General features: G+C 41.2%; 1 protein-coding gene and 1 long non-coding RNA gene across 3 annotated transcripts in view; both read right to left on the bottom strand.

The window, feature by feature from the left end:
• Window positions 1–626: 626 nt before the first annotated feature.
• Window positions 627–11,291, bottom strand: LOC136791136 (uncharacterized). The gene is made up of 3 exons (XR_010832491.1): window positions 11,022–11,291; window positions 7,842–8,002; window positions 627–1,750 (listed from the first exon to the last, which is right to left on the bottom strand). It is a non-coding gene; the product is annotated as an uncharacterized lncRNA (long non-coding RNA).
• Window positions 11,292–15,331: 4,040 nt separating this feature from the next.
• The window catches only part of LOC106030871 (potassium voltage-gated channel subfamily KQT member 1-like), a 529,055-nt gene continuing 521,538 nt past the window's right edge, over window positions 15,332–22,848 (bottom strand). For both annotated transcript variants that reach the window (XM_066999737.1, XM_066999745.1), the window contains exon 17: window positions 15,332–19,324. In XM_066999737.1, coding sequence (XP_066855838.1) covers window positions 19,169–19,324 — 156 coding nt within the window. In that variant the 3' untranslated portion in view covers window positions 15,332–19,168. The remainder of the gene's footprint in view (window positions 19,325–22,848) is intronic.

The raw sequence follows: 22,848 nt of genomic DNA, 5'->3' as shown, positions 1-22,848 counted from the left end.
GACCACCCGCTCTGAAGCAGCCTCTGGAGGCAGCTTTAGGCAGCACTGCTAAAACTAAGAGCGTGTTTGGATGCAAACGGTTGTCTGTCTTGAAAGTTTGTAAAATACAATCTTGAATAGTAGACATTTGTGTAAAGCCAATATTTTGAGTTTATCCCTTGCTCTGTTTCAGATTAGCTAGAGATAGGACAACCAGTCCTTTTCAGTCAGATCCAATCACCTGCATGTTTTTGTGTGTGAATTCAGAGCATCTGGGGCTGAACTGTGGATTGTTAATGGCAGTTTCAGGCCACTGAAACCTGGCATGTAACTTTAAGCATTTTGTTGTTCACCTAAGCATGCAGGGCATTTCTTGATTATGGAGATGTGTGTTCTTCATTTATTTTGCTACTTCAAGGCTTAATTCATCAAATGTTGAAAATGTATCATTTGCCTACCTTCCCACCCTCACTTCCCCCAGCTATTTGCTTTGAGTTATTTGCTCAGGATTTGTTTTCCCTCTGACTTTACGAGTTTGCCTTGCACAGCAAAAAACCTGCTATTTCATTCTCTCTGGAATTTGGCAGGAAAACAAAAAGAACACAAAGAAGAAAAGGATAATCATTGTTTTTTTCCTGATGATTTAATACAAGTGCTCTTTTTAGTGCTGCTGTTGCTGCTGTGTTAAAGCATCTTCTTTTCTCAGGCATGCCAAGAGCTACTGCAAAGAGAAGAAAACAGGGTGTCTCTAACTCCACTTTCCTGGGGCTGGCAGTGGGCTGGAAGCTGAGACCTGCCCATCCGTCTGGTGCTTGTGAGCAAGGCTCCCTCACGCTGTTTTGATCCAGGTATTGGACAGAGCAGCTTTTGTGCAGAGATTTGCAGAACTTGTTCGTCTGCTGTTCTACTTCAGTGGAAGTTGAAACAGGTGTGCTGGAGCCACTGTGTTCATTGCGTGTTTTTTTTTTTTTCTTCTGGTTCATATTCCTGTGCACTATTTTATTTTGTGATGTTCCTTATTTCAGGCTGGGAGTAACCCTCCTGTCCTCAGGACATACCAAATTGTTGCTGAATGTTCCCAAGTGGATTTTTCCAAATAACTAGGAAAGGACAGGTTCAACAGCAAGGCTGGTGGTTGGTTCAGGAGTGTATCTGAGCAGTTTGAGCTTCTAATTTATGATGCATACTTTCTGGTTTCAGCCTTGAGACTAGCCTCTCATGATATTTTTTTTTTTTGGTCTTCTACCCCCAGCTGAGAGCAGGAAATGAACAGGGCACACTCAGTGTGAAGGCGATCCAGCAAGTCTAGTTAGATGAACTTTCCTAAGGGTCTTTTTGAGGGATAGAAGGAAGAAGATTAGGCACACAGGAGACCTGAAAGGCCATTTTTCTCCTTTCTTTCTCTCTTCTCCTGCTGGCATGAGAGAAAACTGAGAGTGCTTCACCTTCCCCTTGCTGCACAGCAGGGTGGGAGACACAGAATGAAAGAAGAGGCAGGAAGACAAAAATAAACAGCTGAGTCATTGCTGCAAAAAGAAGCTTCAGGAAAGGGGAGGACTGGAAGGTGCTGGCCATGAAACTTTAAGAGAAACCACAAATGTGATGGTGGACATTTGCAAAGGCAATGGTTCCTCTCCATCTGCAGAGAGAGAGCTACAGAGGCTCACACAGAACACAGAGGGTTCTAGGCAGTCCTCGCTCAGGGACAGCGGCAGCATTCAGTGGGTTCCAGCTTCTGAGAAGTATGTGGAAATTTCATGCTGTAAAACTGCTAAGTAAACAAGGAGGAAAATGGCTGAGTCAGAGAAAGTGGCATATTAAGTTCAAATGCACTATTAATTGAAAAACTGCTTAACAGCTAGACGTCCTATGGGCATAGGTATGGTGAGGAGAGAACCAATTAAAGCACCAATTAGTCCTGTGAAGAACTTGTCCAAATCCACTAATGAGGTGATTGTCCCCTTGTATTCTGCTCTGGTGAGGCTGCACATTGAGTACTGTGTTCAACTTTGGGTCCCTCAGTACAAGAAGGACATCGAGGCCCTGGAGCGTGTCCAGAGAAGGGCTACAAAGCTGGTGAAGGGCCTGGAACACAAGTTCTGCGAGGAGCGACTGAGGGAACTGGGGTTTTTTAGTCTGGAGGAGGCTCAGTGGAGACCTTCTTGCTCTCTACAACTACCTGAAAGGAAGTGGTAGGGAGCTGGGGGTCGGCCTCTTCTCACAGATAACCAGTGATAGGACTAGAGGGAATCGCCTCAAGTTGCACCAGCGGAGGTTCAGATTGGAAATGAGGAGACATTTCTTCTCAGAAAGAGCAGTCAGGCATTGGAACGGGAAGCCCAGGGAGGTGGTGGGGTCACCGTCTCTGGGGGTGTTCAAGGAAAGGTTGGACCTGGTGCTTAGGGACATGGTTTAGTGGGTGACATTGGTAGTAGGGTCATGGTTGGACCAGATGATCTTGGAGGTCTTTTCCAACCTTAATGATTCTAGGATTCTATGATAACCCTTTACTGTAAGCTATGGAATACACTTCTTTTCTGTATTGCTGCCTTAAGCATTAGTCCTATGTGTGTCTTGCTTTTTAACTTGTATTCACAAATCATCAACATAAGAAACTGCACAGTTAGGAGTGGATAGTACATGTTAATGCAAAATTGGTCTTATGTCTATCCCATGCGTAATTCCCCAATAACTATGTACTGGGAAAGAATTTATGCAAGTCCATATTCTAAAAAGAATTGCTCCTGCTCATTCCCACAGCAGCAGAAATAAAGCAGCAGTGCTAGAGCTGAAACTGTTTGAAAGCATTAAGTATTAATAACTAAGTAATTATCATACCAATAACCCTAACAAAAAGCACAAAGTTGTGTTTTCAGAAGGTTATGCTTTGCAAAGACAGAAGGAGGACTCATGCTCTCCATTGCCCTGCTCGTACAGAACTGTTTCTAGGCTGAGGAGTCCAGCAGTTACTGAGCTGAACATTCACTTGACCTTGGCCTCTGCAGCTCTGCCTTTACCAGTAGAAGCAACTGTGGAATGAGCAGGGCAAGGGAAAATATCGATGTGCTTGCAAGGAATAATGCTGGCCTCATAGATTTCTATATGGAGCTGTTTTTCTTTGCAAGTGCATCTAGAAGAAACCTTCAAATTTTTGTCTTAGACTGTAAGTGCATCCTGAAACTCACTGCTTTTCAAAGTATGGTAAAAACACATATGTCCAGTGGGTTACTTCTCCTTCTGCTTAGAGACAATAACACATCTGCAACCAACAGAAATATTACCAGGACACCAGAAACACTGTTGTATGTTGGTGAAAAATGTCCTAGACCATCATGTTGGCCTTTTATGTTTTCCCAAATCTCAGATTCCCAACTTCTCTCTTGAGACCCCAAGTTTTATACTTCATAAACAAATACAATTTTAGGTTCCCATTCAAGTTGATGGACAGATTTTCATTAGTGTATTAATTAAACAGCATATGGAACTTTGCATGGTCCTTGTTAGTTTGCAAACTCCAGGGTAGACAAGCAGCATCTTGCTAAAGTAGCTGTGCAGGCTGGAGTCCTACTGCAAGGAAGTGAAAGGATGATGCATTCACTCAATGACAAAAGCTTATTTCCCTCTTTCCCTGACTGTACAGTTTGGCTTCTATGTTCTTCTGGCATGTGAACCCCAGCTAAATTGCACCACATTTGCTTCAGTAGCTAAGTTCAACTCCCAAATCCATGAAGTCTAGAGATGTGCTTCAAAATAGTTTTCTCAGTCTGCATGGTGTGTTGGACTTTGTACAAAGATTTCTGGAGTCAGGATGAGAGTTTTAGCCTGGATCTCACAGCTCTTTTTGAATACATCTTTGCATTAATGTATCTGAGAATCCTAATGACAAAAATGTTGCAAGTTTTTAATCAGAGATTCAAAGAGTCATTTTTCACTACAAATTCATTAAAAAATATTGAATCCTTAGACTTTTCTCATGTTTGAATTTTCACCTCCTCTTAATGTCTCCTCTGTAATGCCCTCCTCACCTGGAATGACCCTTGCTGAGTAGAGCAGTCCCGATGAGTTTGTAACAACAGTCTTACCTGGGAACAACAGCTCCTATTTTTGCTTTGCTCTGTATCCACGTGCAAGGGTGCTATACTCTGTATCTTGTCAAAACCAGGTGGCATAATTCACCTCTCAAGAAGCATCTGTTTGTCACTGGTGACTAAGCCTGAGTGTTTAATTTAGAGCAAATGCCTAGCTTTTAAATAGATGGCTCAAATTAGGTGAGGCAAATCCCCCACACAAAGAGTTTCTGATCAGTTGGAGCTTGTGTAGGACTGTGGAAATATGTGTTAAATTTTCCATTGTCGAGATTTTAAAAAATGTTGGGAAAATCAAATACCAAATAGCTGTTCATAAATTACAATAACCTGAAACAACCTTGCAAACCACAGACTCATTGAACAAAACATCATCTTAGAGCTCTTGTGTGGTGGAGATTCCACTATTTGCTTTCGTTTCAAGATGCAGCTGCAATAACAAGGCATATGGGATTTTAATGTGACACCATAATCTGTCAACCCTGAGAACTACGGAGCAGGCCCATATAAGATAACCAGCTAAACCTCACACTGATAAACATGTCAAGATACAAAAATCAGTTCTTCCCTTACAAACGAGAGAAAGATGTCATGTAATTGGAGATGTCATGCTATACTGGGACAAGCAACATTCCCACAATTAATCATACTGAATACATTATGTAGTAGTTGTTGCTTGAAGACAAAGGAGGAATAAATATTCGTGTAAACTTGCCAAATATGAACTCTCCACAGATGTTGATTGCTGTTCCCTATTTAGCAAGAAGTGCATCAATATTTGGAAGATAGGCTATAGATCCAAGCAGAAAGCTTGGAAAAGGGCTTATGACTCTTTGTGGAGGCTGCAGGTAACGCGTCTGGTGTCTTTTCTAGGGTCTTTAGGAAACTGGTTATTTGGAGCACCCCTATTGACAGCAAATGGAAATTTGCCATTTTCCTCTGTTAGGAGTGCACTGGGGCCCTGGTGAGCAAGAGACATTTGGCTGACTATACAGTGGCTTAGAAACGCAAGGCGAGTTCAAAAGTTCCTAACAACACTTCCAAATAAGAACTTTGTGAATACAATGCAAAAATGACCATGCATATTTGCTGGAATAAAAAACCAAATTAGCTTCAAGCTGGGTTTGTGATTCCTCCCTGACTTGTATGTTTACTTTTCATTAATATTGATTCTTTCTGACCTTCAAGAGCCTCTTCTTCATTCTACAGGCTCCACAGTGAATAGCTTAGTGGCAATAACTTTAATAGCAACAAAAACATTAAGCTAACAATAGAGACTACTTGTACGGAGAAATGTCACCTTGTGAATAAACGATTTTTTATGTCAGAAAACCTCATCTGAGGACCCAAAATGATAAACTATGTGACCTTGTATACAGTGAATCTGACTGGTATTGCATGAATTTTGGAAACATAACAAATGGCTGACAAGCAGTGCAGAGACATATGATCTGTCATGAAAAAGGCTCAGGCATGAGATTGGTATAAAAGATTAGAAAGTCATAACCCATAGGTGACCTGTATGGAAACAAGAGCAAGGCTAAATTCAATGAGTAAAATGCTTGCTTACGTCTAGCCAAATTGGAGAGGTTTTGTGTTGACTTAATTTTTGCCTTCAATATATTTTTTTTCCTTTTTTTTTTTTTTTTTTTTATATAGCTTCTCTTTGATTTCCTTGTCAGCATCCAAGGTGTGGCAAGGAAAAGCTTCCATTCTCATCACCAGCTGTGATTTGGGAGTCCTTCTAAAACATTGTTCTCCCTTTGCATCTGCCAGGGTTTCTGTATTTGTGTTGATTCCTTCCAGCCCTTGACCTGAGTTTACTTCAGCTATCTCTACCACCTAGTAGATGTCTCCCTCAGTCACAATGGGGCATGCAGGTAGGCAACGCCAAATGATGATTTATCCTCTGTTTCTGAAGTACCTATTCCAGGAAGGGATGCTTTGCTTTCAGGAGCTGACTTTCTTCTTAAGGTGTAATCAGAACTTAGAGATCCAGCCTACTGCACTAAACTCATTGGATACTGTTACGTGTAACATATCAAGGTCTCAGTGTTCCTTTGCTAATTGATTTATGCTCCATGAATACCCTGTTCAGTAAGCAAAGTTCTCCTAGGATGAAAAAAAAAAAAGTGTTTTACTCTATATTTTCCATAGAGAGCTCTTGTAGAATAAAATGTGTGTAAAAGTTTACTCCAACATAGCAGTGCCAGGAGTCCTTCTGCCCTTCTTCACAGGGTGGAATTTGGTTTTGTTTTAGTACTATGGAAAAATCCTCTTTCCATAAGAAGCAGCTAAGCCCAGAATCTTTTACAGTCCCCTCATAAACCGTAATAAAATTTGCATGAGAGAATAATTCGTGCTTGTATATTCAGTGCCCTTTATACCCCCTATTGCCTAGAGCTAGCACATCTGACAGCGATGATGGGCTGTGGGTATGGGAATAACAGCGCCGTGAAATCTTCCCCAAACAGCAGTAGTTGTGGTCTGATTTGTAAATACAAATGCCATGGTGTGGCATTGATGGCATGGAAAATGACTCCAGGATTTTCAAAAATTGTGGTTTAAGGTTAGACTCGCATTCAAAATCTTTATTAGGTGTGTTTTTTTTCTGAAAGTGACAGGGCAGGAGACAAAGTATGATGAATGCCCCCCTTCCTTAGTCTCCCTGGAGGAATCCTCACCTTCAGCTTCAGCTACCGTGAGCTCTAAGTGTTTAAAAAAATATCATTAAAGATGTGGATGAAGGGCTGAGATTTTCCAGAACCTTTAAGAAACGTTCTACTAGACACTTGGATTCCTTAGTTATTAAGATGCTTTTAAAGCTTTTACCCAGGAGAGACTAACTGTAGGCACCCACTTTTGAGAATCTTAGCCTGAGGGAAAACAAGCTGCTGATAGAAGTTAGGCAGAGTCTGTGTTTTGGAAATCTTCCCACAGTTATTTACGCATCTGTGTATTACCTTGTATTGGTCACTGGCTTTTGTACGTGCATGTGTGGTTTGTTTGTTGTTGTGTGTGTTTTTTAATTTTTATTTATTTACTATTACTATTATTATTTTTACAGTGCACCTACCACAAACCTCTAATACAGAACCCAAACAACCAGGCAGTCACTAGCACATTGGGACCCTATCCAGAGTGCATGTTTTACAGAGGATGACAATTTACAATTTAAGCAATGGTATCTTGACAGGAGATGCACAATAGGCTGTCAGACTTTACCTGCCTCAGCTTGTGGCATGACAAGTTCCCAGCTGCTCTTTGAATACTGAAGGTGATGTGGTGAGTACTCAGTAATGGAGACACCAAAGCCAGTGAAAAAATCTGCTATTGCAGAAAAAACTTGTCTTTGACCTTTCCCCATAACTAACCTTCTTTTTTTCTTCCTTTACATTCTTTCAAGAACTGTGAGGCCCTGGAGACTTGAGGGAAGATTCATACAGCTCAGGTCATTTTACCAGTCTGTGCAGCCGTTCAGTCAGTAATAAACACTCTAGCAGGGCAATGATTATTGTAATAGTAGGGGGCATTTGAGCTAGCAAGCCACATGAAAATGATAGACAGTTGCTGAAATCAAGAGAACTACAAAGCAAAGGAACAAAAGCATAAGTAAGTGAATCATTAGGCTGGGCTCAAAAACGTGACATACCAAGTACTGTGCCTCCTATAAATTTGGTGAGTTGATGATTTACCATAGCAGGGCTTTTCAGTAAAGAAAATGAAAACTTCAGGAGGGCTCTTCAGTTCCAAGAAACAGCACCAAGAGAAACATACCCTTTGTGTCACAACAGCTGACTTGGTATTAAAAGCATTGGTATCAGTGAATGAGGCTGGAAGAGGCTTCATACTCTCTCATTCCTATTAGGGTTTAAAAGCACTAGTGCCAGATCCTGCAGTTCTTGCTCAAGCACAGCTCCCATTGATGTGTTCTTAATCTGGAAAAAGTCAACATGGTTATTTATGGAGCTGTAGTGCCTAGGGCCTCTAATAAAAACTGTGCTAGACATTGTACCTATATTTAGTAGCAGCCAGTTCATGTCTCATAGAACTTGTGGTCTGCATAGACAAGACTGATAAAGCAGATAGGGAGTAGGAATTGCTGTTATTCCTGTTTTACAGATGGGGAGTGAGACTTAGAGATTGCAGGGTGATTTTTCTAAGCCATGTAGTGATGTTGGACATTTATTTCCCATATATTTTAGGGGGAACTGGACTTACAGATCCCTTGGCTGTGTTGAAAGGCTCAGCCAAACACAGGCATCCCAGTTTTGGTGGAATGATGGGAAGTCTGTGATGAACATGTAATTAGTATAGAACTTGACATTCCAGGCTGGTTTGCTGAGCCGAGAACATCCACTTTTGGAGACAGTTTGCCACAAGTTAGGGCTGCAGAATTCAGATCTAAGGACAACATATGTGGTCAATATATGGATATAAAAACAAATTGGTAGAAAACAGAGTGAAAGGGAAATGGGAACCCACATCTTGATTACTCTGAAATCTGTTTTGTCCTTGATGCATGTGGCTGCCTCTTTTTGCCTTTTCTGGAAGCCTCCTGAAACCCACCAAGACTCAATTGCATTGCAACTGGATACCTAATCTTGGGCTAGCTGACTGAAGAGAACTCTTTTAAGTGAAATTTGGCAACTATACCTGGAACACCTAGGTCAACAGAAACCTAGTGTGTCATGGGAATTTTAGGCCAATGACAACCACCATGTTTTGGAAAGGGACCAACAAAGGCAGAAAAAGGAGTTTTGAAAATTGGAAAGAGTTCTGAAAAGAACTCATCAAATGAGCTGAAGCCTAGAAAATATTCCTTATGTCGAGAGTCTTCAGAAACTCCATTCACATGTTTCACTCAAAAGAAGACTACAAAGTGACTTGGGCAGTGACAGGAAGCAAGGTGGTGGTTTTTTTCTTAGTTTATTTGACAACCCTCCCTCCCCTGTAAGATTTTACTATAAGATTTAACTGCTCCTGGACAAATTTAGACTAGGGTAGAACACAAAATCTTATTTCTGTTTGAGAAAGATTAATTCAGCCACCAGAGAAACAAAGGGACATATAGTGGATTCTCTTCCACTTAAAAATGTGATATTAAAGATAAAGCTTTCCTCAAAACTGTGGACTTTTCCAGGCAGTAGTTGATTCAGAGGTTACTCTGTGTGAAGCAAAGCACAGTGCTATGTAGGAGAGAGACAACATGGTCACTGCAGTTTTTGAACTTAGAAGCTATGAAAGTCAAATAGAAAAAAAATAGAAATAGAAAAAAAATTGCCAGATACTACCTAAAAATTTCCTGTGGTATTTCTTTTAAGATTGCATATTTCTCATCCTCATACAAAAGACTTCTTGGATTGGAGGTCTTGCAGTATCCTGCAAATTTATTAGCCAGCCATTTCAGGCTAATGAAATCAGTCAAAGTAATGGATACAATGCATTCTTAAATATAATCAAATTATGAATGCAGGCTCTCTCCTAACTTTGGATGAGACCTGGAGAGGCCCCATGGAGCATTGTCTAATGTGTTTGAGGTCACTGTGGGGCCCAATTTGCAAAAGTACTGAGTGTGTGGCCATCCCTGTTATATTTGTGCACATTTTTTGCACATCCCTTGCACATCCCCTGTGCTTCACTGTTTGGGAAGGGTGGTCTCATTCATGGTCCTGAGCCCCAAAAAATCTGGTCTCATGATTTGCATGTGTTTTTCCCCCAGTAGGATTCATCTCTTAACAAAAATTGTGTGAAATAAATCAGATGGTACTTGGCTTACTCTTAGTTGAATTTCTCCTCATTTGAGTTTCTAGGTCTTTAAAGACTCACTCATTTCTAGTCCTAGTTTGAATCGAAATTCACTTACATGTGTATGTTATATTTAAAAAATCAGATAAAAATAACAGAATAATAGTAATAATAAACATCTGAACTGTGAGTGAAAGTAATAAATTACACTGGCTTGTGAACACAGAGCCACCACATTTCCATTTTCCTCTGCATTTCACAGTTCCAAAATCCTTCAAACTTACAGAAATGAAAAGTCCATAAGTTCTCATTTCATGTTTTTTTTTTTTAATTATTATTATTTTTATTTATTTATTTATTTATTTATTATTTATTTATTTTATTATTATTATTATTTTCCCTCTCCTAATGGATCTTCTGGAAGATAAGAAGAAGTGCAAAGGTTTACTGCAAGGGGAGAACAGAGAAAAAAACAACCAACAAACCAGCATCCCCCAAAACACCCCACGAGCACCTCAACAACATTGAGGGACAAGCAGGGATGCCATACACTGTCAGCTGCTAGGCTGTCTTCTGCTTGCTTCCTCCCCACCTGTTCCTGGCCTTTCTGCAAGTGTGAGATGGGATTTCAATGAATGGCATCCTGGGGGGGCATGGGGGGAAGCAGAGCGTGGCTGGCTGGGCTGACATATCCAGGATGAAATGTCCAGGTGCAGGGAGTGGGAACGCACACACATACACTCATAAAGAAAAAAACAAAACAAAACAAAAAACCAAGAACAAGAACAAGAAAGAAAAAGAAAAAGAAAAAGAAAAAGAAAAAGAAAAAGAAAAAGAAAAAGAAAAAGAAAAAGAAAAAGAAAAAGAAAAAGAAAAAAAAAAGAAAAAGAAAAAGAAAAAGAAAAAGAAAAAGAAAAAGAAAAAGAAAAAGAAAAAGAAAAAGAAAAAGAAAAAGAAAAAAAAAGAAAAAGAAAAAGAAAAAGAAAAAGAAAAAGAAAAAGAAAAAAGAAAAAGAAAAAGAAAAAGAAAAAGAAAAAGAAAAAGAAAAAGAAAAAGAAAAAGAAAAAGAAAAAGAAAAAGAAAAAGAAAAAGAGAAAAAAAAAAAGAAAAAAGAAAAAAAAGAAAAGAGACAAAAAGAAAAAGAAAAAGCTCACGCATGCACACAAAACAATAAAAAGTGTAATGCATCTTTCTTTAATTAAATCCTACCCTTGAATTTGCCAGGCAGTCCCGGCCGGCAGTGACCTCTGCCCCCCTCCATTTTGTTGACTGGCACAGCTGTTAGTAAATCACCTGCTGGTACGGCTCTCTGGGGCTTTAAAGGTCATCTGTCAGCGGCTGCTGGAGAGAGATAAAGAAGAAAAACAGAACCTAAATTATAAAAAAAAAAAAAAATACACCTTTCTGAAAGCAAAGCCATCTGAGCACTGTGCGTCCAACCTTTCCATTTGGCCCACCGTTTGCCTTGCTGGCACCTGGGGGTGGGGGACACTTTTAATCCTCACTATTCTTTTGTATGCATTTTTCAAGTTTCCACCTACTTTTATAATCCTTTTGTTTTAAGCCTTTCTTTACTACAGGGGATTCTGTAACCCCATTTCAGCAGCACTGCTGAGTGCCTGCGAGCTGTGTAGAAACGCCTGCAGGAGAGGACAGTGCAGTTTGGGTGGGGGAGAGCAGGGCTTCCCCTACCCCAGGGCTCCGTCCCCACTCCCTGACCCCTGGCACCAGGCACTGTGACATGACATGGCTGGGTTTGCAGGATGGCAGTGGTAGGAAGGACACAGCATACATTTCCCCATCTTCACGGGTTTAGGAGCAACGGTGAGCTACCTGGACGATGCTCCTGTGTCCCCTCCATTGCTTAGGAGCAGCTTACAAGGGGGTGTCCTTGTTGGTAACCACTTGAGCTGCCCTGCAGCTGTATTGCAGCCATGTCCATGTCATGCACCCCATTGATCTCCCCTCCTTGTGCAGAGCACTTGGTCCTCATGGCCCCCTCTCTACCTATTCCATGTTTTAGCAAGTCAGAAGCAGCTATACAACCTCAGGCTGCTGTTTCATTTCCAGTAATCCATGGCTACAGGGGTGCAATGCTTATCCAAACTAGTCATATTGATAAGGGCTGTCTGCTGAACGCCAATAATGTGACTTTGCCCAAATTCAACAGTGGGTTGGGTGAGGGGAGAGGGGGTGTTCATGGAGCAGCTCAGACCTAGGACATGAAAGAGGATGATTGTTATAGATGATTCCTTGCCACAAACCATTCCTTCCACTATTTATGGTTGAAGGGATTATCAGATTTTATGTTTATTCATCACTTCCACTATCACCTTAATTTTTAACTTCATGCAAAATGTTGTCAGTGAATATGATGTCATTTTTTACAAATACGATGTTATTTTTTTTTATGAAATGGGTGCATGGGCAAGGCACAGATAATTTGGGAGCTTTTCTTCCACCTGATAATTACAGACATATTTTCAATAATTTACTATTTCAACTCATTATTTAAGACACAGTGACCTCAGATTTTGATCCCAAGTCAGACAGAATGTGCAGCTTCTTGTGCAATTTAATTTTTTTTGTTTGGTTTGTTCATACATTAAAATGAAAGGGAAGCCCAAGGATTAGGGAACCCACTCATAGTGGGTAAGTAGAAAGGAGAAAAAGTAGTTGGCAGAATCATTTGTTTAGCTTGGAAGAAATAAGCTGTTTGGTATTTCAGAAAGGGGAAATTCTCAGCAAAGAAAACAAAAGGATTGAGGACTGCATCAGGCAATTGCTTCTCCACTGCAGGAATAACACATGGATGCTTCCCCTCCCCCTACACCTTGATGATGAAGACCAGCCCCCAAATACTAAACTACTCAAAGGGCCCTACAGACTAGGTGTGGGATGGATATACCTCTGCATTAGACATCGTAAGAGTTCTTCTCCATAAGGAGGGCTGGGATCCTTCAGAGCAAAACTCAGATGCTACTTGCAAAGTGTTCCAAGTCACCAAGATTCAGGAGCAGAACAGCTTCATGTTACACCAAAGGATGATGACAAAGGGCAAGCTGTAGGCAGAGAGGAGCTGACACACTGCCTCTGCCTGCTGTCACATCACCCTTGGTGTCAGAGATGAGTGAACTATGAGCTGGGATAGACTTAACAAATTGTTGTTCGGTTTGCAAAGCAGAAGCCAGAAAATATGTAAAGAGCTCACTACTGACCCTTCTGCTGCTCCATGGCTCTGAAAGTCTGCAGGAAGTGGCGCTCATGGACATCCAGTGCTGGTGTAAGCATCTCCGTCTCTCAAGGCACTCTTTATTGAGCATTTCTATCATCATTTGCCTAAGAAAAGAGTGTCTTTATACTTTCTTGATCAGGGCTGTCTATAACCTGTGCATCAGCCAGGGGATGTTTCACTTTAAATGCCAGGGACTTTGCTTCTCTCTAGGTTGGTTCTTGGGTAAAGTAAGTATAAAATGCTAGTAGGATATTTGGCGATCTTTAGGCTTTCCTAACAAGAGCTGTGACAACCCAAGGTACAAATATAGAAGGAAATAAAGGAGAAAATAAGTAACTAGGCATAAGAAGCGTTTGACAGGTATTTTTGAAATGCGTATTTTCTTTCCACACTATGGCTGAGGCAAATTTCAGGCCAATGCTTAAAAGGCATTGTTCTTGACGATTATGATTCTTTGGTTGAACAAGCTTTGCCAGTCTGATTGGACTGAGGAGCTGCAGCAGTTACATTAATCACAGAGTCCAAAAATCCCCTTCCCTCTGCAGCTTGTGTTGAGTCTTTCCCTTCCATGCAGCTTCACCCACCTCAAGGGGAGATCAAATAACATCATGAAGTTGAAATTCTGTTCACAAACCCACATGTACCAAATCCAAACCCTGAGACAAATGGGTACTCAGCCAGTAATCTAAGCAGAGACATTGTACTTTTACAGAGTCTTTCGGGAGCCACTGTAAGCCATAATAAGAGCTAAACACAAGATAATGAGTATTTTGGCAAAACAGCTTATTGTAGGGAAGACTCTCTTTGCAATTTCACTCTTTCACGTCTGACAGACAGTGTTTAATGTATGACAGGGAGAGAGGGAGAGAGCAGGAGAGAGAGATCATGCACGCACATATCCAGCACCAATAACATGAATATAAGCCAGAGCTTGGGGCTCTCTAGAGGTTAGCAAAGCATGTGGTGTGCAGTGGGAAGCAGGATCGTGATCAGTAACAGAAGTTTCAAAAAGTAAGGCTTTTTTCTCTCTTTCAGTGTTTGATACTTCCAGCTACCTTTGACTGTCCCTTAACTAAGAAAAGAGGTTGCTTTCCAGGTAGGCTGAGAGAAACGCAAACAATTTCTTACCACCAAGGTGGAATGGTAGGTACCATCTTGTTTAGTTTTGGTGGCTAGAACTCATGCCTGATAGAGGTCTGCACCCTGGACCTTCACCGTGCTTTCTCTGGGACATCAAGACTTCAGTGTGTGTCCCTTCGGAGTACTAAATAATGCAGTTTTGATAGTTGAGATTCTTCACCCTACGACATTTTATTCTCTAAAATATACTTTTATTTTTAGACATAGTTGTTCGAACTGTCTGTGAGATACAATTTGGAGAGTGCTGAACGTTTTCTGTTCTTTAGAACTCTACAAGATATGGCACGTCATTTATGTACTTATGAATGCAGTCCCTTCAGTGGTCAGGCTTGAAACATCAGCGAGAGAGAAAACCACTGGAGGAACTGAAAAATTCACTCCAAGAATCCTGTTTAATAGCTAGCGAGATGGAGGCTGAGACATGGCCCAATGGAGGTGAATGGACAGGCTCCTCTGGGGACACCAGGGCAAGGCAAGGTGGAGGGAAAACATAAAGGGCTGCTAAACGAACTCAATTCTGAAATGGACAGCCGTGGCTGTAGTCTTTTCTCACTTTTTACTCTCAAGAGTGTTCCAGATGAGGCAGCAGACTTCTGATCTGTGACCCATATCCGTTGTTTTCGGGGCACAGTTACCTTTTCTCAGGAATGAAAGCCCCCAGCTGATGAAAGCTGAACTTTTCATCTCCCTCCCTGCTGCAGCCTTATCGTTCACAGGACTTTAATCCCACACATCACTTCAGAAATATCATCGTTAAAGATCTGGGTATACATTTTGAGATAAGATTGGCTCGTGATAATATTACTGACTGTGTAATTATGGAAATGAGAAAATAATCCCCTCAGGCTTTGTTGTAATGACTTCTGAACATCTTGCATCATCATAGGCAGACAGCAGGCTTCAGGATGCCATGAATTATTAAAAGGAATGTGGAAAATCTTGTTTTGGTTGGTGTTGGTGTCTCTAGCAAGGGAGGACACCATGTATCTCCACTGTGAAATTGGATCAGGTAGAAAAATGTGATCTTTTTGAAAATAAATAGCTAATCTTTACTTGATCTCCTGTACTATTCTCTTTTGATGCATCGGTAAACTGCATTCCTGACAACCACCCCTGCTGATATTGTGGCCTTGAGGGACCTTGGCCGCACAGTCTATGCCTCTGTTCTGAATCAAAAGACTCTACGGGACTATTGCAGACCTGGCTGCACAGTGCACATCAGTGCTTCATCAGACCAAGTTAATTCATGATATTACTATTTTACCATGAGAAGTGTTGATATAGGAATGAGCTTGGCTGAACGTACTCTTTTGTCAGTGACGGGGTGTGTGATGTGTGTGCTGGACTCCCAGCATGAAGAAATTCTTCAGAAGAACATCAGATCACTGATGAAATATTATGGCCTACTCAGTGAACAAATATTAGCAGACATGGAGACGAAAACACACAAATGAACTTCCTTGGGAATACTTCTGGTAAGTTTTTCAGAAAGGTAATGCAAACACACAGTTCCTCCTAAAAGGCCACTTTTGTCCTCTTCCTTTTAATGAACCTGTAGGGAAGTTAGAATTTTGAACGAGACCTCCGCTAATAATCTTAGCAGATTTAGTCACAAAACTAGTAAAACATGAGTCAAATTTCCTCTGCAGTAATGCTGCGTATTTATTCCCAGGAACATGTATCAATAAGCTCAGGCAAGTCAGGCAATTTGATCAAGGAAGCCAGCTGTGGGAGCATATAAACTTCATGAAGAACTTCATTTCTCCTCAATCAACATGCAAGAATTATGACAAGACTCCCTTAGAAGGAACTTTTCTTGAAGACACTTCTGATAGCATTTCATCAACTTAATCTATGCTCTCTTAGCCAGTCAGCAAAACCTGCTGTGGTGCACCTGGCAGTCTTCTGCCCTGACAGACATGCCCTGACATCATGAGATGGTCTACATCTCATGACCTGTGATTGCAAGAGGACTTCTCAAGGTTTTGGAGTTTCTTGAAGCTCACCCCTATGCTGCTTTGCTTTTTCTGTTTCACTGTGGCTATATACACTGTGACCTAGATCTGATGCTGTTATTACCTGCTTAGTGGATGGTGAGGCCTCACAGAAACATTCTGAGTAGCAGTCAGTTCTTATCTTGTGAAATCATAGCTTGCTGCTCAATGTTTGCTGATAGCACATCTTGGTATAGGGGCACTCAAATAGTGGTGACATATAAATGTACTAATATGCCTTCTCTTCAATGTGCATAAGCATCTCTGCTCAGAAGAGCCATGTAGTATCACCAGATGGTCACATCAATGCTATTCTTGGACACTTTTGCCCTTGGGCAATCAAAAAGGTTTTTTGCTAGATGGCAACTCATGTCTTCTATATGTGGGAGTGGAGATTTGCTGAAATAAAGCTAAGTTATGATGCTTTTACTTTTTTTTACCATTAGTCTCATCATATGGTGTGAAAATGGATGTCTCCAACCCACTTCTTCCTTCCTCACTGCAATTTGTTCAAGCCACACCCTTATCTCTCCATCATTGCAATAGTGATGGTTGCCTTCACATGTTGAAGGTGCTGTCTGAACATGTTATGCCACACTGCAGTGTTTGCAGTGGCCAGTCATAAAGCAGATGGCTGGCTAGAATTTCAAACCCTTAATGGCTCAGGCTCTGGCTTCACTGAAAACATCCCATGGAAACTTTGGTTCTATTTTTTTTTCTTTTTTTTTTTTTAATTATTATTATTTATCTATTTATTTTTTTAAAAAAGATATGTGCAGATACTCTTGCACATTTTTTTTTCCTGAAGTGACCGCTGTTGGCCTCTTTATCCTTCCCTCCCACCCACTCATGCCATATGACATTCTCTCTAGCTGAGACCACTCCTACTTTGTTTAACTGAATTTTCTGAAGAACGGCTTTTTAGTGTATTCTCCAGGACATCGCAGTAGTAGGTATTATTGTATGCATAGTCCCTTAACAATTCCATTGAGACTCATTGGAAAGTATGATACTGTTACATTCCTTGATCCACAAAACGGTGACTACGCATAGCTGGGACACAAATATCTGCAATGTACCAGAAGGACATTTCATACTGTGTTGGCCACAGAGCTCTTCTACTGAAAGCCACGCTGCTCATCTTCTGAACCTCTGTGGCAATGGGATCCCAAAGGTTATTATTCACCTGTGACTGATGAAATGGTACCTGCCTTCAGTGTTCAGTTGCCCATTTAGTTCTGAGTGGCCAGAGTCAGGACCACTGCTGAAGCTCATGGCCCTGTCCAAAAGCCAGGAATCAGTGCTCTGACAATGATTATTTACCATTTTCTCATGTTACATGCTGTATTTGGTCATGTTCAGTAACTCTGTAGTAATCAGACAAGATGGAACGGCAGCTTGTCAGCTGACTTAATTAAAAAAACATTTTTTTTTTTTTTATTATTGCCTCTCACACATCATTAATATTCTGTCTAAGACGCGCCTGCTATCTAAAGATTGGAATCAGTCTCACAGTGCTCTTTCCAAGCTTGAATTCCCAGACACACAAATCTGGGAAAGAGTTTTAAAGGGACAGGTAATAGAAACTAATTTGATTACATTGAAATGGACCACTCATTGGTCCAAATTAAATTTATTTTATTAAGGAGTATTAAGGGACCAGTCTTTCAGGTTGCTGTTAAATGCAAGGCAGTCTTTGCTTCCATAAATATCAGTGAGAATAGAATATATTTAGGATTTCCCAGGAATCAGGTCTTTGCTCTGCAGACTTCTGTTCATTTAAACAGTTGGTTATGTAAATATATTTAAAAGAGTTGAATAAAAAGCACTACACCCTTTTTAGCTCAATTTGTTATTTACATATTTAGCAACAGTGTTCTACCATCCCTTTTCTGGTGTGCCAGGTAGGACCCATTTCACAATGACAGTATATCAGCCAGCATATGCACTCAATTTACAACCAAATTACAAGGAAAAAAATCTAGCATTTAAAATTATATACAGCACTTTATTTAAACAGCGATTAGCTTTCATCAACAGTACGTGCATTTTTGTTTTCTTTAAGAAACCTTGCCATTCTCAATCACAGCTGCAGCCCTCCTGCAGCACTGTGTTACTCAGTGACTTGAACTGAGCTTTACAGATACTTCACAGCCAATTACCATACAGGTTTCTTATGTTAAAATTAAGGCAACTGGAGTCAACAACCGCTGCTGAATGAAGGTAAAAGCTTGAGAACATTTTGCATAACAGTCATCAGCGTAGCTGATAGCTATTAGAGTGTTCTTGTGCAGTAAGCCTACGCAGATACTATCTCTCTTGCCTGTCTGTTCCAACATGCATTTCATCTTATTTGCAACCCTTTGCTTTAATTAGCTGAAGTCTTTGCTTCAGTCTTTCATATGTCAACCAGCCTGTGTACACTTCCATATTTTTAATCAGTAGCCTGTTGTCTTTACTTTGTCATTCACACTAGCATATAAATCTGCCCTTCTTATGATCCTCACTGCTTGGTAGAAGTCAAAACATGCTGTTTAATTTTCCTGTTCACTGATTTCCATTTGTTTCATGTTCAAATGCTGGCTCTTTTTTCCCTTTTAGGCATGCTGCGAGCATTAAACTTAGTGATTAAATGCCAAAAAAACAGCCCTTTTTCCCCTCACGCCCATGAATGGGTCATCCTAACCCTTGCTTAGGTGCTTACCTTACCCAAGCATTCTGTGCGTGTGCAGTCAGCCTAAATGGGGCTGGCTGCAAGGGACTGGCACAGGCTGACATAGGTTAGCTAACGACGGCTAATAAAACAGGTGCAAAACTTATGTGCTCTCCTAGGGGCGTGACTGGCTTTTTGCTGCCGCTTCTATTTCTGTTTTTATTTAATCTACTACAGCAGAATATTTCATTTCACCAACAACACAGCTGAATCCTGAGACACCAAGACCAGATGTAAAAGCATGAGAGGGTGGCATGTGGCTGTGCTCTGGCTTTTAAATTTTCCGGTTCATTGGTGGGGAATCCGAGGTTATCTGTAGCTGTCTGACAGGTGGGGTGGCTGGCCCTGACATCTGTGCCTGAGGCTGATCCCCAAAGTGAGCATGGAGCATGGTCAGGATGTCATCTAGCTTCTGGTCCATCTGCATGACCTGTTAAGAAACCAGAAAGCAGATGAGCTGTCAAATGGCTGCATATGCTGCTGGTGAGAAGCAGTCATTGGTGAAAATCTCAGGGAGGTGAAAGCTTGGCAGGGAGTGCTGGCATCTGCAGTCCCCAAGAACCAAGAACTATTCCAGTTTTGTGCAGTTTGCCTCTCTAGCTAATAGAAAGTTCAGGGATGCTATGAAGTAACACGGAAGGGTGTAAAACAATGTGACATGGCAGCAGAAGGCCAGGACGTTTGGTAGCCCCAGCACTTGACCCCTTCTGTCAGCCATTTTGTCTCCCAGCATTTTCCCAGCATTGACAACTTCTCTTGATGATGATGCATCCTGCAAATATCTGCCCTGAAACTATCTTTCCTTCTTAGGTTTATCCTGTCTCCCACCTCCCTTCCCTCCCCCACCTCCCCCCCCCCCCCCCCAAAAAAAAAAAAGTCATCACCAGCCCTAGTTTTTTTTAGTATGTTAAGCTTCCCATTCCTGTCTTGGGAAACTAAACTGCTCCCCTCCCTTCACACTGTAAATAGATGCCTCTGTGATACATGTTGCAGTCAGAGATCCTACTAGATATGATGTTTATTCCCATGCATTGTTAGGATAGCCTACCAAAAAACACATAATAATACCAATGACTTCATTTAAAAAAACAAACAACCATTGTATAGGAAGCTTGACATGCTAATCTCTCTTCTCATTTCATTGGTCTCCATCTGAAACTTCTCATGCAGTCCCTAGACAGAGGAGTGTTTTCTAATTATTATTATTTATTTTAAGCAGGGAAAAGCAACTTTCAATTTCTTCCTACCGCTTCTTGGAATCATGGCCTCTATCTAGGAGCCCAAAGGGGCATTATTGTGTTGCTATGATAGGGCTTACATTAACTGCAGATGGCATCCTGCTCAACTTCATGTCAGCCAGCAGGACAGGCTGTAGACTGTTGACTGCTGTAGTTTGCTCTAAAGGCAAAACTGTGGCCAGCAGCATGTAAGCCATTGGGATTGCTTATAATGATGCTTGAATACAGTGCAGCTTTGTGTAATAGATGAGCCCAAGAAAAATGAGCATTTTTAAGAACATTGGATGATTTACTTTACAGTTATCTCCTGTGAAAGTCTGAGCCTCTGAAAACTGTGATCTGTCCCAGTGGGTCTAATAAACTTTGATAGCAAACCTTTTAAAGTGATATCAGATCTAAACTGAGCTTTCATTAAAAAGGGAGAAAGAATGAGAGTGAGAAGGATTCCAGCCTTTTTCTGTGCAAAGATAACTTTGGAAATAACCATTGGTAGCATGGACTGAAAGTTTAGCAGGCAGAGATTGCTTTAAAAACCGGTGCAAAGAAAATCATGTTATCTGCTTTCCCTTCCTTTGCCTTTTCTCACTCCAAGTGTCTGTTCCCCTGGGGGCCCCTCAAAACTCAAGGTACCGGGAGCTTATTTAAGCTATATAATTTTTGCAACCACTCTTCTCTCCTATATACAATCTGCTGCTCTCTTGGTGAAGGATGATTGGAGTCTCACTCCTGCCTCATGAGGGGAGATGTACTCATCTCTCAATTTGGATTTCAATTTTGCTTTCACAGCTACTGTGTTCTAGCAGAAATGCCCCTCTCCCTGTCCCTGCTTTGGTGTGGTTATTCTATCCAAGGCAGTATTTTCAAGCAGTGAAGAGGGGGGATTTATGGCGTGGGTTGGCTAGCATCATCTTTCACCATGACTTCTACTGGGTGCTTTCAGGGGCACAGCTGGCACCTCCTGAGCAGTGGCCAGGATGGGCAGGGCAGCACTTGTGGGTGTGGGAGGGCTGGGGATGCTCACTGCAGCACTCCCCAGGCGAGGGGCACTTGGTGCTTGGCTTCAGGTGAGTCTTAGTTGAACAGCAACTCATTTGTGTATTGATGATCTTTGGTCAGGCAAAGGGACCCAGAAAAGTTGCTTCTGCCTCCTGTGCCACCAGTGGCAACTCTGATTTTTCCCCTGTCTCATGAGATTCTGGGAGAGAGTGGGCAATTGTGGCAGGTCCCTCCCTCTCTCATGCGGTCACTAACAGAAGCATCCTCTTCTCAGGCAAAGCAGAAGCATCCTCTGCTAAGCATGAACTTGGTTGGAAGTCTGGAAATCACTAGCAGCTGAAGGGTTAAGCAGCATGGAATTAATTTAAAAACCACAGCCTTTATTTTCTTCTCCATTCTTGAAAAGCCTGTTTGGCTGAAGTTGGTAATGACTCAACAGAATCTTTCTTAAGCAGAAATGTTGTGCAGAGCAGAAACTAAAGCAGAACGAATATATTACAGTAGGCTAAAGAAGGTGTAGGCAGCGAAATGGGATCAGGCAGATGAAAGATCTTTTGGGGTTTTCTTTTGTAAGGTTTTGTTGATTTTGATCTGCACACTTGATCTTAGATAAATTATGCCTGCTTGTTCCATGTCATTTAAACTTGCTATATTTCTTTGCATTTTGCTAACTCAGTAAAAGAATGCAATAGGAATAATTCCATGTGCTTTTCTTTCCAGAAGAGGAGGAGGGTGGAGAATGTAAATATTCATTTGTGGGGGAAAAAAAAGAGAAATTGATACATAAGGGAGTTGATTACACTATACTTCTGTCACACCTTCCATGCGAAGAACTGCAAATGCTTCCTCAGCATTAACAAATCAGGGTGCACAATTCTCCAGCCAGATACACAGGAGAGTTTTAATGGACATCTTTGAGATTAGAAGCAGGACAGTGCTAATTTAGTGACCTGTAAAATGTGGTCAGTGGCAGGTCTCTTCTAATCCTTAGCTTTGCATTTTACTCACAATATCATGACACCACTTTCTTGCTTCAGATACTTTAACATATGCCTAACTTTTAAAATGCAACTGAGCTGGTAAAACTTTAGTTAGAAAGACAAATTCTTAAGTACCTTGTCAAATTGGAGCCTGTATAAAAAGAGTTCAAATCTAGGGGCTAGTTAATCCAGATTAAAGACTGACAAGAGAGTTTGGGACACTTAAAGGCTTGACTAAAGTCAGTAGGATAACTTGTAGGATTTAAAGACTTTTCACGTGGATAAGGGTTTTTCAGAAAAAAGGCCTGGTTTTAGATTTCTCTCAAACCATCTAGCAGCTACTGCTTTCCTTAAATCTTGCTGCAAACAGGATGAGCTGCTGGTTTTGAATAACAGAGCCAGACAAGTGCACGGGTAAGGGGTTAAATTGTGCAACATGTTTCTCGGCTGAGTAAAGTGAGAAGCCATCCGGCCCAGCCGAAGAGTTTCCAGAGAGATGTGATATGCCCCTCGCAGGCTCCTTGGAGACAGGTGAGTTTGGCAGCTGTCCATGGGCAAATGGCAACAAAACTTCTGTTCTCCCACATCACAAAAGAGCTCCAGAGACAACCTATAAAATTGTTAAAATGCTTTTATATCCTTTCAAGTGCCCTGTAGAAAGGAGACGGCAAAAGCAGTTTAAAATATTACACTGTTGTTATTGGGGCTATGAGGTGAGATGAAGGAGTGTTGAAATGTAT

Source organism: Anser cygnoides, chromosome 1 (genome assembly GCF_040182565.1).
Source record: "Anser cygnoides isolate HZ-2024a breed goose chromosome 1, Taihu_goose_T2T_genome, whole genome shotgun sequence".
NCBI classification, from domain to species: Eukaryota; Metazoa; Chordata; class Aves; order Anseriformes; family Anatidae; genus Anser; species Anser cygnoides.
Note: the sequence above shows the minus strand (reverse complement) of the source record. Positions and strands in the feature narration are given on the sequence as shown.